We start from the raw sequence: 14,409 nt of genomic DNA, 5'->3' as shown, positions 1-14,409 counted from the left end.
TCGATCCCCTCCCTACTGTAGACCAGGCCTTACAGAGTCACTCTCTTAATCACATTCACACTGTAATACACACCCTCAGCTGCTTCCATTTCCCTTGATACCAAATTAGTGTGTGATGTGGAACTTTGTCACATACTTTCTGAAGATCTGTATACATCCGCTATTCACTTAACTCTTTTCCTTTTGTTGGGGATATCCTTAAGGAATTCCAGAGAGTTAATAAGGCATGACCCTCCTTTTTTCCTCATGCCATTGTTGAATATTCTTAATCAAGTTGTCCATTTCCAAGCGTCCTGCCTCTGGGTCACTAAAATAGTAGCTTCCAGGACTCTTCCCAGTATAGAAAGAGATGCCTCACTAACTGGGATCCTGGTGCGTCTCTATGATCTTTTCTCAAAGACAACATTCCAATCCTCTGTCTAAAAAAGAAAAAATGGACGCCTGATTTAATCTGATCCATTTAGTAATTTCCCACTTGAGGGCTACAGGTTATGTTACTTCCAAACAGTTTGCCACTGTACATCTCATGAATAAGCACATTATTCTCTGCATGCTGACTTTTTCATGCATTTGGTGGGGTTCTCTCTTCATTTCTTTCAACTGATTTAAAATAAAGCTCTCACTACTCTTCTGATCTCCTGAGATTTTTTGCAAACTAAGGTAACAAAATCTCATGCCTCAAGGCATGAAGAGTGGGATTCACTAATATATTTAGGGACCTAACTCCCCTTGATTTCAATGGAAGATAGGTACCTAAAATACCTTTGTGAATCTCACCCCAACAACTGCTTCATGGGTCAGGAAGGAGTTTTCATCCCCATGAGCAGGGTTGCACAACTGGTCAGGAGTAATTAGGAGGGGTGATTTTCCCTTCTTTGATGCTTCTATTGCCAAAGGCAGGATACCAGACTAAGATGGACCAATGGTCTGATCCAGCATGGCAGGACACTCCCCTAGAGGGCTATGAGATTAGATGGACCAGTGGATTGATCTGGTATGGCGGGGGGTGGGGGGGAGATACTGGACTCATGGTCTGATACAGTAACATAGTTTTGCTTTGCACCTAGTGATGTTCTCTGACCATCCTTCAAGTATTAGGAGATCAACATGACACTTCTAAAGCTGCCTGATCAGTTACCAGACCCTACAGCTTCTTCACTTGAGATTATGCCCCCTGTCCCCCACAACCTAAGTTCCCTGTAAGCTGCATGGCTGCGCAGCAGCATATTTAGCACCACACAGGTGCTCAGGGAACCCGCCCATCCGGGATCAGCTGCAGTGCCCCTCCCCCAGCCCCAACTCAGCCCTGGACCTGTGCAGCTGGGACACCCTGGCCCCAACCCAGCCCTGACCCAGCCCTTCCGTGGCCGGGGGAGGGGCACCTATCCCCTGGCCCCAGACCCAGAGCTGCCGCAGCAGGGAGAGGCACCTCAGGAGGTCAGACTAGACTATCAGAATGGTTGCTTCAGTCTATGGTTCATGTGCAGCACTCCTATTGAAATCAGTGTCAGTCCCTGCACAGAAGGGTGGGATTGGACCCCAATAAACAAGCATGGAGCTGGACAGTTAAAAGAACATCTGTCCATGACTGAGTGGAAAGATCTGGTGTCACCCAAAGCCTCTCTCGTTCCTTTGCAGGTCTGCGCCACATAACTATCCTCAAGCTGCTAGGACTCGGGGAAGAGATCGGTGGTGTCTTAGAACTGTATCCCATCAATGGTGAGAAATGGTTTCTCAGTCTTTAATGACTGCTCATGAAGGGCACATACACAGGACTGTGTGTTTCTAAGGGGCAGCTGGGACCTTTGCTTGAAAGGGTGGTAAGAGGCACAGATATGACTAGAATTAAAGCACATTTACTAACTTTCATAACATTCCTGTTTAAGAGATGCTGCCAGGATAAAAATGATGGGCCTGAGCCTGAAAAGTGCAGCCAGGGCCGTCCTTAGGCATACGCAGAATACGCAGCTGCGTAGGGCACCATGAAATTTGGGGCACCAAATTGCCCCAAATTTCATGGTGCCCTATGCAGCTGCATGCTTTGATGCGGCAGCGCCGCCAGCCCCATCCCCTAGCTGGCCCCACTGTGTGTTCCTAGGGAGGTGCGGGGCCCAGGACAACTCCCTCTGCCCCTGCCCCACCACTTCCTGCCCCCATCCCACCTCTTCTCCCAAGCCCCCTCCCCCAGTGACAGACATGGCCCAAGGGATTAGCAGGGGGACCTGGCGCTGGCAGCACGTGTCAAGCTTACCCCTGCACTCACCGGCGGAGGCGGGAAGCAGAGCGCCCCAGGCCGCTCCACTCCGCTGGCTCCCTGCTGTGTCGCTCTGCTTCCTGCCGCCAGTGAGTGCGCGGGGGCAAGCCCCTTCCCCCAACCCCCCTCCCCCGAGCGACACAGCTGGGGCAGGGGGAACAAAGCAGGCTGGGGATGGGTTATTCCGCTTCCTGATGCTGGTGCCAGGCCCCCCGCTAATCCCCCGGGCCGCTCTGGGCCTGTGGGGGCCCCCAAAGCAGCCACCACACCTCCTGCCTCCACGGCCCCGCAGGCCTTGAGCACTGCCCAGACCCTCTGCCCGGGAGGGGGGCGCTCGGGCTGTGTAGGGCACCATAACTGGTAGGGACGGGGCTGGGTGCAGCATGGCTTTAGCTCCCACTGAAGTCAAAATAGAGTGGGTCAAATGCACTCTTCTCCTCGCCCCCTCCCCCGCCAAATGGGTGTCCATACCATTATCTTCTATAAGGGAAGTTAATAAAGCACAGTCACAGCTACTTCTCACGTGTAGGCCTCTGGCTTCATTCAAGGTTCCTTTCATCATCAATTCCTTCCTTCCTTCAGTGCCACAAGGCCCACATGGGGTTAGCCTTGCACTCAGACACATGTGTGAGTGTGTGATTATATCACCCTCTGTTGGCTACAGCCTGCAGAACAGATAAAACCCTACCGAAACAAATACATTCTTCTTCCGCTCACATGACAGTGACCTGCGTTTTTGGAAATAGGAGGTCCTGAAGTCAGTCTCTGCTGAGGAGGGTTGTGAGATCCTTACATTGACCAGGATCTTTTACAGAGGGCAGTAAAATAGCAAGAAAAGGCCACAGGGCATACTTTCCAAATTATCATTTAGCTGGGCAACCAAAACGCCAGCGTTGTTCCTCATTCTATCCTTTTCTAGGAAGCTCCAATGTGGAGCGAGAAGATGTCCCTGCTAACCTGGTGAAAGACATCCGCAATTATTTCCAAATCAGCCCTGAATATTTCTCCATGCTTCTGGTTGGGAAAGATGGAAACGTCAAATCCTGGTACCCTTCCCCAATGTGGTCCATGGTGATCGTGTATGACTTGATCGATTCCATGCAGCTCCGGCGACAGGAAATGGCAATTCAGCAATCACTTGGCATGCGATGCCCGGAAGATGAGTATGGTGGGTATGGTTACCATAGCTATCACCAGGGATACCAGGAAGGTTACCAAGATGACTACCGTCACCATGAAAGTTACCACCATGGATACCCATACTAAAAAGAGCAACTTAACCTTTGACTGCTGTCTCTTGCCTGCATCCTAATAGCTGTTCAAGCCGCAAGTGGCCAGACATGGAAATTCTTCTCAAGCCACCTAAATGCCCATGCCTCTTTCTTTCAGTATTCAGTCAAGGGCCTAAATAAACATTGTATTTGTCGTTTTGAAAATCCACAAGCCTTTACAGTGAAATATTTCAAACCAGTAGCACTGATGCTTTTAAGCAGTAAAGACTCCTTTATATTTTTTAACCCCTGTAACCAGAGGGCATCACCAGTTGCAGTTTGTTTGCATTAAACAAAACAAAAAAATTTCCCCCACCCTTTCAGCCACAGACCTCATACTGTAGCCAGGACATAAACTGTACAATAGACATTGTAACACTTTATATATATTTTTTCCAAGGAGAAAAACAAAGCATATTTATTGGAAAGTGAGAATTTTGTGTCATGCTGATGAACAGACACAGATGATCACGCCACAGGACTTTCCCGAGAAAGGAGATTTTAGGAAAGAAGTGTGGGGCAGGTTCTCTTTTATAATATTTTTTAAAAAACCCTTTCAAAATGCCTTGTCTAAAAAGACTGAATCTCTTTTATAACAGATCAGCTTTGTACTTAGCTGAGTTTCATCCATAACCTATCAAAATGCAACCCTAAGAGTTGCTAAAGGATTTGATACAATACAGCAGAAAAAGCTCTGAACGACAAATCTTGCTGCATGTCAGTATTTCTTTAGCTGGGGTTCTTGCTCTATGAGTCAATTAAATCTATCCTAGCTACAGCTCTGCTTAAGCCAGAGCTGTAAGCTAGTAGGGTTTGAATTCTAGGTGGTTGAAAAAAATTGAATTTTGGCAGAAAAGGAAGAAATTTCTCAAAAATATTTGTGAACATTTTTACTTGCTTTTCAACCAGCAATTTCTAATAACATTTTGGTGAAAATTCCATCTCCGGAGCCAGATAGATGAACATTTTTGTAAAAATATCTAACTTTCAAATTCCTTCTCTGCCCTCCCACGACCCCCCAAAAAAGGACAATTATTTTTTTACAAAAATGCTTATGAAAATTTGGACCTGCTTATTCAGCTAGCTCTGCTTCTGCTATGGTTTCTGTAACTAGCATGCTCACTGGCATTTTTTTGTTGTTGAGAAGTGTACTAGTCACACCATGCCATAGGCAATAACTCCTGAGCACCAATCTTCTATCCTAATGTTTTGTAACATACAGTTTAAAAATATGAACTCCACCTAGGGTACAGATGTCCTGATTTTATAGGGACAGTGCTGATTTTGGGGGCTTTTTCTTATATAGGCACCTATTACCCCCCCACTCCCGTCCCCATTTTTTACACTTGCTATCTGGTCACCCTAACTCCACCCTAGTCAAGGAAACGGTGTTAGAATATAGGGCTTGGAAAAATTAATTCCTAGAGAGCTCAAACCAACTCCCATTCAAATCAATGGGAAGGAGTCTATCTACTCATTTTATTGAGCTGAATCAGGCTTTTAACCCTTAAGGGCCCTACAGCAAAATTCAGGAACATCCCAATGAGAAGGCCTCATGCAAGATGTATCTGATTTAGTGGCTGCATAGCAGTCACTGCCATGATGGAAGGCACATCTAGGTGACCTTTAACCTCATTGATTATACAGAAACTTGATATCGTCATACACATCCCACTCATCACCCTTAGGGACACATCTGGAAAAGGATTCTTATCAGTGGTCAGAGCCACAAGGTAGAAACAAGTGGGAGCCAAAGTACAACCCACAGTGTGACATTAAGCAAGTAGTTGGAAATCTTTGTCACCCCAGATGAGAACAAAATTTAATAAAACAAGGGCTTCACTGAAAACCAGGTGTTTTCCTTAGAAACCATCTCAAAAATTCCAGCCTTGTATGCTAGTTCTGGGTAGGGTGACCAGATCCCAATTTTATAGGGACAGTCCTGATATTTGGGGCTTTTTCTTATAAAAAGGGCCTATTACCTCCCAGCCCCATACCAATTTTTCACACTTGCTATCTGGTCACCCTAGTTCTGGGTCATCCTGATAAGCACAGGAAGAGTGAAACACTGGCTTCTGAAGCAGTCTTCCCTCAGCACCAGGATTCCCAGCCACCTTCTGGAGCAGGCTTTCCTCAGTGCCATGAGGCCTAGTCATCATGGGACTAGTTTGACACTCACACCCAGATCCTCAAATGTCTGTAGGTGCTTAATCCTGTTCAAATCAATGGGAGTTAGGTGCCTAAATATCTTTGAGGATCTGGGCCTCACTCCCTAGGTAGAGAATGGTAATTGGGGCTTGCTGGTGAAGGGTGGCCCTGGAAGGAGCCATCTTAAAAAGACTGTTGACTTTGTAACTTCTATCTTTCAAGTTTGCTGCTGCCTGCAGCAATTCAGCAGCTGAAGTGGAGGGGGAAGGAATTTTTTTTTTTTAAAAGGCAAGAAGGAATGATAAAAAATAATGAGCCAGACTGAAGCATGTCTTAAAGGAAAGCATGACTCAGCTTAAGAAAATAAGTACTGATTGCCTTAGTGCAAAACGGTCAGCTGCTTAATCGTCTTGGCCTAAGGCAGACGCAGGATAAGATACACCAGATGTTTCTCTAACACTTACGTCCTTTAGATGAAAGATGCCATTTTAAGGAGATTTCTCAGTCATTTAAAACATTTCCATGTCTTTGTATTTTTGCAATGACTCTAAATGAATGCACAGTAAATCACACCGTAAATCATGAGTTAGCAGAAAGGCCCAGCTTTGGGGTGGGGGAGAAGGTACTTAATGTGCCAAAACAAATGGAAAAGTTCAACCAAATAGGCAAGAGCCTGAGAATTTAAAATTATGTATGCACCAGATGCTGATCCTGTCACTCTGTGGGTTTAGCACTGAAGTCGAGATAGGTATGTGGCTGTCAATGTATAGAGATTGATCCAAACAAAGTCTGCATCTGAATACCTGCAAGATTTAGGATTTTTCTTAACATGGATCTAAATTTTGGTGCTGACCCCTATTTCTAATAGACCAAACCTAAATCCCCTTTCTGAACAACTTGAAATGTTGAGGGATGGGGTTTGATATCCAGAACAGGTCTGAATTTTGCAGCCCCTCTCACCTTATCAAGTCCCCGGGCAGAAAATTTGGTTAACCTGGAGCTAAGGCTGAAATAATCTATCCCATAGTTAGCCAAAAAAACATTAAGAGAAAATTGTACCTTTCTCAAAACCCAACAAACATTAGAAAGCTGGAAACTTCCAAATTAAGGTTCCACTTTACCAAAAACAAAAATAGCCCCAAACATTTGAAAGTATGTTGTTAGTCTCACAAACAACCTTAATGCTGCCATTCTGTAGCAGCACTCTGAGAACAAGCAGAAACTGAGACATGCTTAGCTATCCATCATGCAGGTATATTAAGTTCATATTTCTATGCCTGTTAATGAAGCAATCCTTCATGGTAGATCGAGAACGATGTTTTGGAGTTTCTGAATGTTTGCAGGATTCCTAGGATTTTGGGTCATTTTTCCTATGGCTCTCTCCTATCACCAATGCTGTTGTGTTTGGATTCACAATACTGATGAAATTTACCAAAGGAAACACTATTTTCAAAAAAAAAAAATTAAAGAAAAAGAAACAAAAACCTCTCAACTTCAAAACACTGCCTATGCAGCTATTTTTAGAGCACTAGCACAAGTCCGAGGCTGTCGACCAGGGCTGGGATGCTCACTGCCACGGACTATGTAGATGTACCTCATATAACCCAGCTTGGAATGGTCTTCGGACATAATGCTCTCTGCCCAATTTATTTGTTAGAGGCCATGTGGCAGAAGCCAATGTTCTGCTCAGCCATTGCTCTCCTAAAGCACTCTGTTGTCATTTATGAGAGAAACATTGTAGAGGATGGTATTCACACCATCCTCGACAATGCTGCACGTTTACTCCCTGCAGTGTAAATGAAAATGTATGCCCAGTTCTGGGTGGGAGTCAATATTCCTATTGCTGCATAGACGAGGTATGTCTCCCTCCCCATTAGTAAGTTATCTATTTCTCTCTCCAATTCAATAGAACCTCACTAAGGGCCCCATCCAGCTCTTTTGAAATTAACGGAAAGACTTCCTCAAGAGTTGGATTTGGCCCTAATATCCCAAAGTCCTGTCCTTCCTTGGAGAGTTGCAGACACATGGGTTGGTGTATCTCTACAGTTACATACCTGATGTCTCCATATGGCTAGACCTGGTGTAGATACATCAAGCATGGAAGCATCATTCAATTTTCTTACAGATTTTTCAGCCAAGATTTTAGGATGTGGAAGGCCTCTCCATCTCGCCGGACTCTGCACTTCCTCCTCTGGCAGTGGCGGGGCCTGGGTTAAATCAGCCCCACTTTAGACAGTGTTTGTCCTCCCGCTCCGTGTTCTCTTATCAGTCCTTTCAAAGTAGGCCTGAAGACAGGACCAAGGATGGTTCCTCCTGCAAACAAAAAGGAACCAATTTACAAACACAAAGCAAAAGGGGAATACCTTTCCCATGCCCTCTTTGCTGGGGGGTGGCGGTGTCCTGCTGTTGAGCCCGGGGTGTCAGTCCTTCCCCTAAACAGGCAATCCACCTTGGGGGTTTCCCGCGATAGGGAGGAGAGCAGCCTCTCACCCTGGAGAAGCCTATCTCCCTGCTGCCATTAGCCTGGCAACAGCTTGTCTCTCCTCCCCCTCTCTAATCAGAGGAGGGGCTTTTCAAGTTCTCAGGTGCCCCTAATGGACCTGAGGTAACCCCTTCACAGTTTATAGGAAAAAAGGCCTTTATCTTTCTAGGGCTCACATACCTGCCTTCCATGACTCTCTTGCAGCTGCCCAGCTTAACGCTGTCACATGGGAAACTTGGAAAAATAATACCTAGCTCTTATATAGCACTTTTCATCAGCAGGTTTCAAAGTGCTTTACAAAGGTCAGTATCATTATCTCCACTTTACAGATGGCAAAACTGAAGCACAGAGAGGGGACATGACTTGCCCAAGGTCACCCAACAGGTCAGTAGCAGAGATGGGAATTGAACCCAGGTCTCCTGAGTGCCACTCCATCCTCTAGCCATTAGACTATACTGCCACCACTACATTAAGCACACTTTATAAAGTTCAGAAATGGCTTTTCTCTATCTCATTTGTCTTCAGACAGAAATCTCAGGCAGGGAGGCCAAAAGTGTGGTTTTGGAGACTGTCTGAACTGGTTTGATCTTCAGTCTCTCGAGGTGTTGGGCTGATTTATATGCTCAGACTTTGCATGTGGGAAAACTCTCTGGAAAAGTTTATGTAAAAGCTGTCACTCTCCTTTAAATGAAATATAATCTAAAGCTAATGGTTCCATATGTTGTTCTTGGAAATATTCTAAGGTTGACAGCTATCATGTTTGCAAAAGACAGGAAATTCAGGCACATACTGTATACTGCAAAGATGCATGTAATGGAAAGCAATGAAATGTGTCTTAAAGCACCTGAAATTTTAAGTTTTTTTGTGCATTAATGGTTTCTCTTCCCAAAACAGGCCATCGTCCATCAATGAAAATATGCATCTGGAAACTGCATTTAAATGTGTTTTCCTGTTACATTCTGTACAGGTTAAAGCAGGCAGGATTCTCTCTCTCTGTTAAAGAGCTACCGTAAAAGTATAGAAAATATGAGTCTGGTTGTGAAGTTTCACATCTAAGTGAAACTTAGAAAGTAATGGCTAATAAATAAATCACAACCATAATTTGTGGGTTTGTGTCTGACTCTTTAAAATACGCTAGAGAAAGGGCACTGCTCCCCTCAGGAGGAACATTTTTAAAAGTGAGGAACTAGAATACTAATTTTACATGCACACTGCTTTTCATCCAAGCGTCTCAAAATGCTTTAACAACTATTAAGACCTAAATTCCTAGACAGTAGCCTGGACTGTACATCCATATAATATGGACGTAAGAGTGTAAACGATCGCGCCGGGGCTCGACCCTCCTGGGGGCAGGAGGGGAGCCACACCGACTCACCACTTGTCCTCTGTTACAAGGGCTGAGCAACAGCACACAGTTCGGGGGGGCTCAGGCCCTCTGGTGCAGAGGCTGAGCAGTAACAGTACAAGGTCGGTATATAGGCCCAGGTCCTTGCACCTGAGCGTTGGGTGAGGGGGGAAAACTGCCACCCGTGAGTGTGGTGGCAGGGGGGACTGGGGTCGGCTACCCCCGGGCTACTTCCACTTTCCCCCTCAGGGCCTACCTGGTCTACGGCGTTGGTTCCAGGCCAGTCAACCAGCATGGGCTCCTCTCGACCAGGGCTTGGTGGCAGGTCCGGCAGCTCCTCCGGGAAGTCCGGCCTGGCGTGCTCGGGCGGCTCCTCCGGGTAACAGCAGGGACGGGGAGGCTCCGACGGCTCCTCCTCGTAGTGGGCGCAGGGGAGTTCCAGTGGCTCCTCCCAGTACCGGCCACGGGGAAGCTCTGGTGGCTCCTCCTCGTAGCGGGCGCGGGGAAGCTCCGGCCAGTCAGGACAGCTGCCTTGGGTCCTGGAGGTTTCCCAGTCGCAAGCTCCCGGCAGCATGTCTGCTCCCTCCAGCGGCTGGGCTCTGACTGAGCTCTGGCCGCCGGCTTTTCTACTTCCTGTCCCGCCCCTTGACTTCTGGAGGCGGGGGGAACAGGTGGCAGTGGCTCCGCGCACTTGTGTGTCTGCAAGGGCGCTCCCTCTGCTGGGCAGGAGGGGAGCCACACCGACTCACTACAAAGAGAAAGAGGTAAGTCGCCATCCTCCTGATGCCCCTGCATGGGCAATCCAGACCATGGGTCCAAGGATACCGAGACAAGGGGTGCTACACATTTACTTACTCTCTCCCAGAGCAGCAATCTGGAGTCTGACTCTACACCCTTAACGTACTGGCCAAAAGAGCTGAGCCAGCACAGCGTGGTGGGTAGCAACTTGTTGCTGGCATACACTAGCAGCAAATTATTTTCCACCACAGGAGGGGGCAAATAGGGAAGGAACAGTGGCTCCTTGACACACAATTCCTTTCCTAGGATGGCTCAACAACATGCCAAGGGACCCAATTTAATCCTAATTAAGCCTCAAAACATCCCAGTGCAATAGGCAAGGGAGAGCTAAGGACCACCTCATCCACAGCTGGGGTGGACCACTGTAGCTGATTAGCTGCACTACACAGCTGGAGAGGGCAGGAAGCATATCCACTGAAATCAAAAGGGTGTGTGTGGGGTGGGGGGGAAATCAAACCTTATTCTGATAAGTGCAATAAGAAAACTAACATGACCAATCTGAGAGATATCCATTGAAGCCTTCAGAAACCTGCACATTGACTTTAGCTTAGGGGTGTGGTTAGGGGATCTTGGCCATTTGTAATAGGTTCCTCCCCCAAATTGTGTTTTGATGATTCATACCTTTAACAACTGTAACCCCTTCTCTGGCTTTCCAGAAAGCTGCTCTGAATCTCTCATTCCTCCTGTAGCAGTGCTGCACTCACCTCTCGCAAGCTCCCCCGGCCGAGAGTGTGTGTGTGTGTGTGTGTGGTGGGTCTTCGCTGACTCAGCCCTCCGGCCAAGTCACACACGGTCTGTCTCAGGCCTTGTCCTGGTGGAGTCCCAGCAGCCAGCCCAGAGCACCACCAACCCCCCTCCAGCTCTAGCAAGAACCTGAACTGGCTCTGGCCCTGCACCTCTGTGTATACCAGCCTGCTGGGCCCGACTGGCCGCTTCCCACTCAGCCACTCTAAGCAGCTTGGGGGACCTCTCTACTGCCCTTTCCTGGGGCAGGGTGTGGCAGGGACACTAGCTCCAACAAGGGGCCTCAGGGCCTAGCCCCACTGTCTCTCGCACCCTCAGATCCCTCCAAACACTTTCGTGTTTTGCATACAAAGAGTTTAATAGCTGGACTTACCTAAGATGGCTCATGTATGGGAGGGTGCCATGGTCACATAAAAGAACCTGGATAGAAAATAGAATCAGTGAGTCCAAGTAAACCACCTTTGACCTCTTATTAGATGTGCAGGCCTCTCAGGTGCCTTTGTCCTCATCTTCAAGGCTCTTCATTACTGTATTCCATCTACCAATCTGCAACCGTTTCTCCATACCACCTGGTTGTAATGCTCTTTAAATAGTATGGGCTGGAATAAAGCATCACAATGGGGCCTTAACCCTGAATTGCTCCCAGCTTTAGCTGTTTAAAATCAAGCATTTTAACATTGAGGTGAATTAGACATGCAATTCAGGAGCTGACTGCGGCAGCAGTTGGAGGGGAAACACCAAGCGCAACTTGACAGGTTTTGGCACAACTGAAGGTTGGATATCACACTTGATGGACCAATGAACTGATCAAGCGTGGCAGAGGGTGTATATTAATAAGCAGTAGAACACATTTCCTCGTGAATTTTGGAGCACAAGTTCAAAGGCAGGATTTCCTTCAGCCCACTGAGAAACTCTGCAGCAGCACACATGGGGACCCAGAGCCAGCTGCCTGCACTGGGAGCTGCAGTTTCCCTGTAAAGCCTGTTTGCGTTGCTCTGAATTTCTAGCTTGAAAATGGAGAGGTGCATCTGGGCACCTGTTTTGGAGTTGTGAAGTAGTGTGGAGCTGGGGGTCCCAGGTGTATGTTTGTGTACTGGGCTCAGCCCCCGCTGTGAATTGCGGTGGCTTTGCCTGTCTCGTCAGGAGTTGGGGTGTGTTAAGCAAAGTTGAAGTGGGTGGGCTGTCAGTCTAACTTCAAAAAAGAGAAAGGGTGTGTATTTACAGGATGCTGTCAACTCAAATTTGGCCCAGAGTTTAGTCTCTGTAAAAATTAAGTTCCTTCAACACCCAAGAATAGTATAAATCAGTGATACTCAGACCTCAGTGGTTCAGGAGCCAAATTAGCCATCAACATTACCCAAAAGAGTCACAGTAGTGTGACTTCATTGTTTCCATTTACTGTAGTATTATTCATGTTTAAACACAAAGGACTTTTATAGATAGATAAAGTTAATACCTTAGTGCAAGCTGATAACATAATTGGTCAATAATAAAAGCATCCCGACCGGTTAATAATTAAATCACATAGTGCAGGGATCGGCAACTTTTGGCAGGTTGCCCGTCAGGAAATCTGCTGGCAGGCTGGGATGGTGTTTACCTGCAGCATCCGCAGGTTCAGCCGATCGCAGCTCCCATTGGCCGTGGTTCGCTGTTGCAGGCCAATGGGGGCTGTGGGAAGCAGTGTGGGCCAAGGGATGTGCTGGCCGCCACTTCCCACAGCCCACATTGGCCTGGAACGGCAAACTGCGGCCAGTGGGAGCTGCGATTGGTCAAACCTGCGGACGCTGCTGGTAAACAAATGGTCCTGACCCGCCAGCGGATTTCCCTGACGGGCTGCATACCAAAGGTTGCTGATCCCTGACATAGTGTTTTAATATCACGTTTTGCAAAGAGCTGCTGCTGCACACTCTGGCATAGCTTAACAATGGAGCATGGATCATTAAATAACCCTTTAAGAAATAGTTTTGTGAAGAATTATCCAGTGGATGTTTCCACTATGAAAGATACTTCCTAAAAGGGAGAAAATTATACCTTCTTTTCACCACTAATTTGACTATATTTCTTCTAAAAAAAATTCTTCTTCTTTCAAGTTTATCTGAACTATATGGACCCCATTTTCCCATCCCCAGATGTTCTTCCAGCAACATTTCATCACCCAGCAGCCACTTTCAACTCACTTTACCCAGCATCTTGCATAATTATATATACCAGTGCAGAGTGGGTATAAAATGCTACCAGTGTAGAGAAACCCTACATAGCTAAGAGATTATAATTAAACTGCTTACCTTACAGAAACAACCAAATGTCATTATGTACTGCACCCTCTCTCTCTCATGCTGCAACTGTCAAATGTTCTACCGTCATTGAGAATACACTGTGTTTCTGTTTTTATTTAATAGCTCTAGTGGAAACAGAGAGAAAAGGAATAGCATATCTCTTGTTTGCTGCCCCCTCTATGAAACCATGAATACACCACACACAAGAAAGAACTTATGATGCAATCATTTCATAATGAACTTTAATTTATTCAGGCTTGTTTCACAATTAGGCATAATAAATTACATGTAAAACAACACCTATTTACAAAGCGGTCATATACCATAGGCACCAGTACATATGAAAGCAGCAGAGTCTCACACAGAATGCAATATAAGGGTGAGTTGCTGGAAATCAACAGGCCTTATTCTGCTCTCAGTTACACCAGCGTACATAAGGAGGAACTCTACACAAGGCAATAGTGACCCTGGCATAAAACTGAGGTAAACTCAGAATCTGGACCACGGTCAAACCACACATTCTTTATTCACATTCAAGAGCTGCACCTGTAATAGGGAATACATCCCTAACCCAAATGGTATGTTTGAGAGGACACTGTCAGGTTAAAAAAAAATGACGAGCCAAATTCAAAGGGGCTCTCTGATTAAGCTGGGTTTACAGGTGCTTTGTATGGCCAGTGTCAAAAAGCAGCTCAAACATACGAGTGAATCTGGCCTTATATTTAAAAACCAAAACACAAGTGTTCTTATCTTCTTAGTAACAGCTTAAATTATTGAAACACATTGAAGTGTTTGTATAGTTTTTTACTGTTCAAAGTGCTGCACAAACATTCAATAATTAATCCTCAGAACACACCTGTGAGGTAGGTAACAGTATTATCTCTATATTACAAATGGGGAAACTCAGGCAGGAAGCTGAAATGGCTGAGGCAAGGTGGCTAACTGAAGCAGTGGAAGAAAAAGGCATTAGACTCGGGAGTTGCTGAGTCCGCCAGATCATGCTGCATAGAATAAAAGATTATTTTCAAAACTGAACAGACTTTTCACTATTTCTCTCCTCTTGGACAATGATAATAGATTTTCCAAATTAC

At 46.2% G+C, this 14,409-nt stretch overlaps 1 protein-coding gene across 1 annotated transcript in view; it reads left to right on the top strand.

The window, feature by feature from the left end:
* CCDC80 (coiled-coil domain containing 80) overlaps nucleotides 1-8,637 on the top strand; it is a 32,427-nt gene extending 23,790 nt beyond the window's left edge. Inside the window, exons 7-8 of the mRNA XM_039542659.1 lie at nucleotides 1,639-1,719; nucleotides 3,174-8,637. Of these exons, the coding sequence (XP_039398593.1) occupies nucleotides 1,639-1,719; nucleotides 3,174-3,520 (428 nt within the window). The 3' untranslated portion in view covers nucleotides 3,521-8,637. The remainder of the gene's footprint in view (nucleotides 1-1,638; nucleotides 1,720-3,173) is intronic.
* The last annotated feature ends 5,772 nt before the right edge of the window (nucleotides 8,638-14,409 follow it).

Source organism: Mauremys reevesii, linkage group 1, assembly GCF_016161935.1.
Source record: "Mauremys reevesii isolate NIE-2019 linkage group 1, ASM1616193v1, whole genome shotgun sequence".
Taxonomy (NCBI): domain Eukaryota; kingdom Metazoa; phylum Chordata; order Testudines; family Geoemydidae; genus Mauremys; species Mauremys reevesii.
This window is presented reverse-complemented; position numbering and strand designations above follow the sequence as displayed.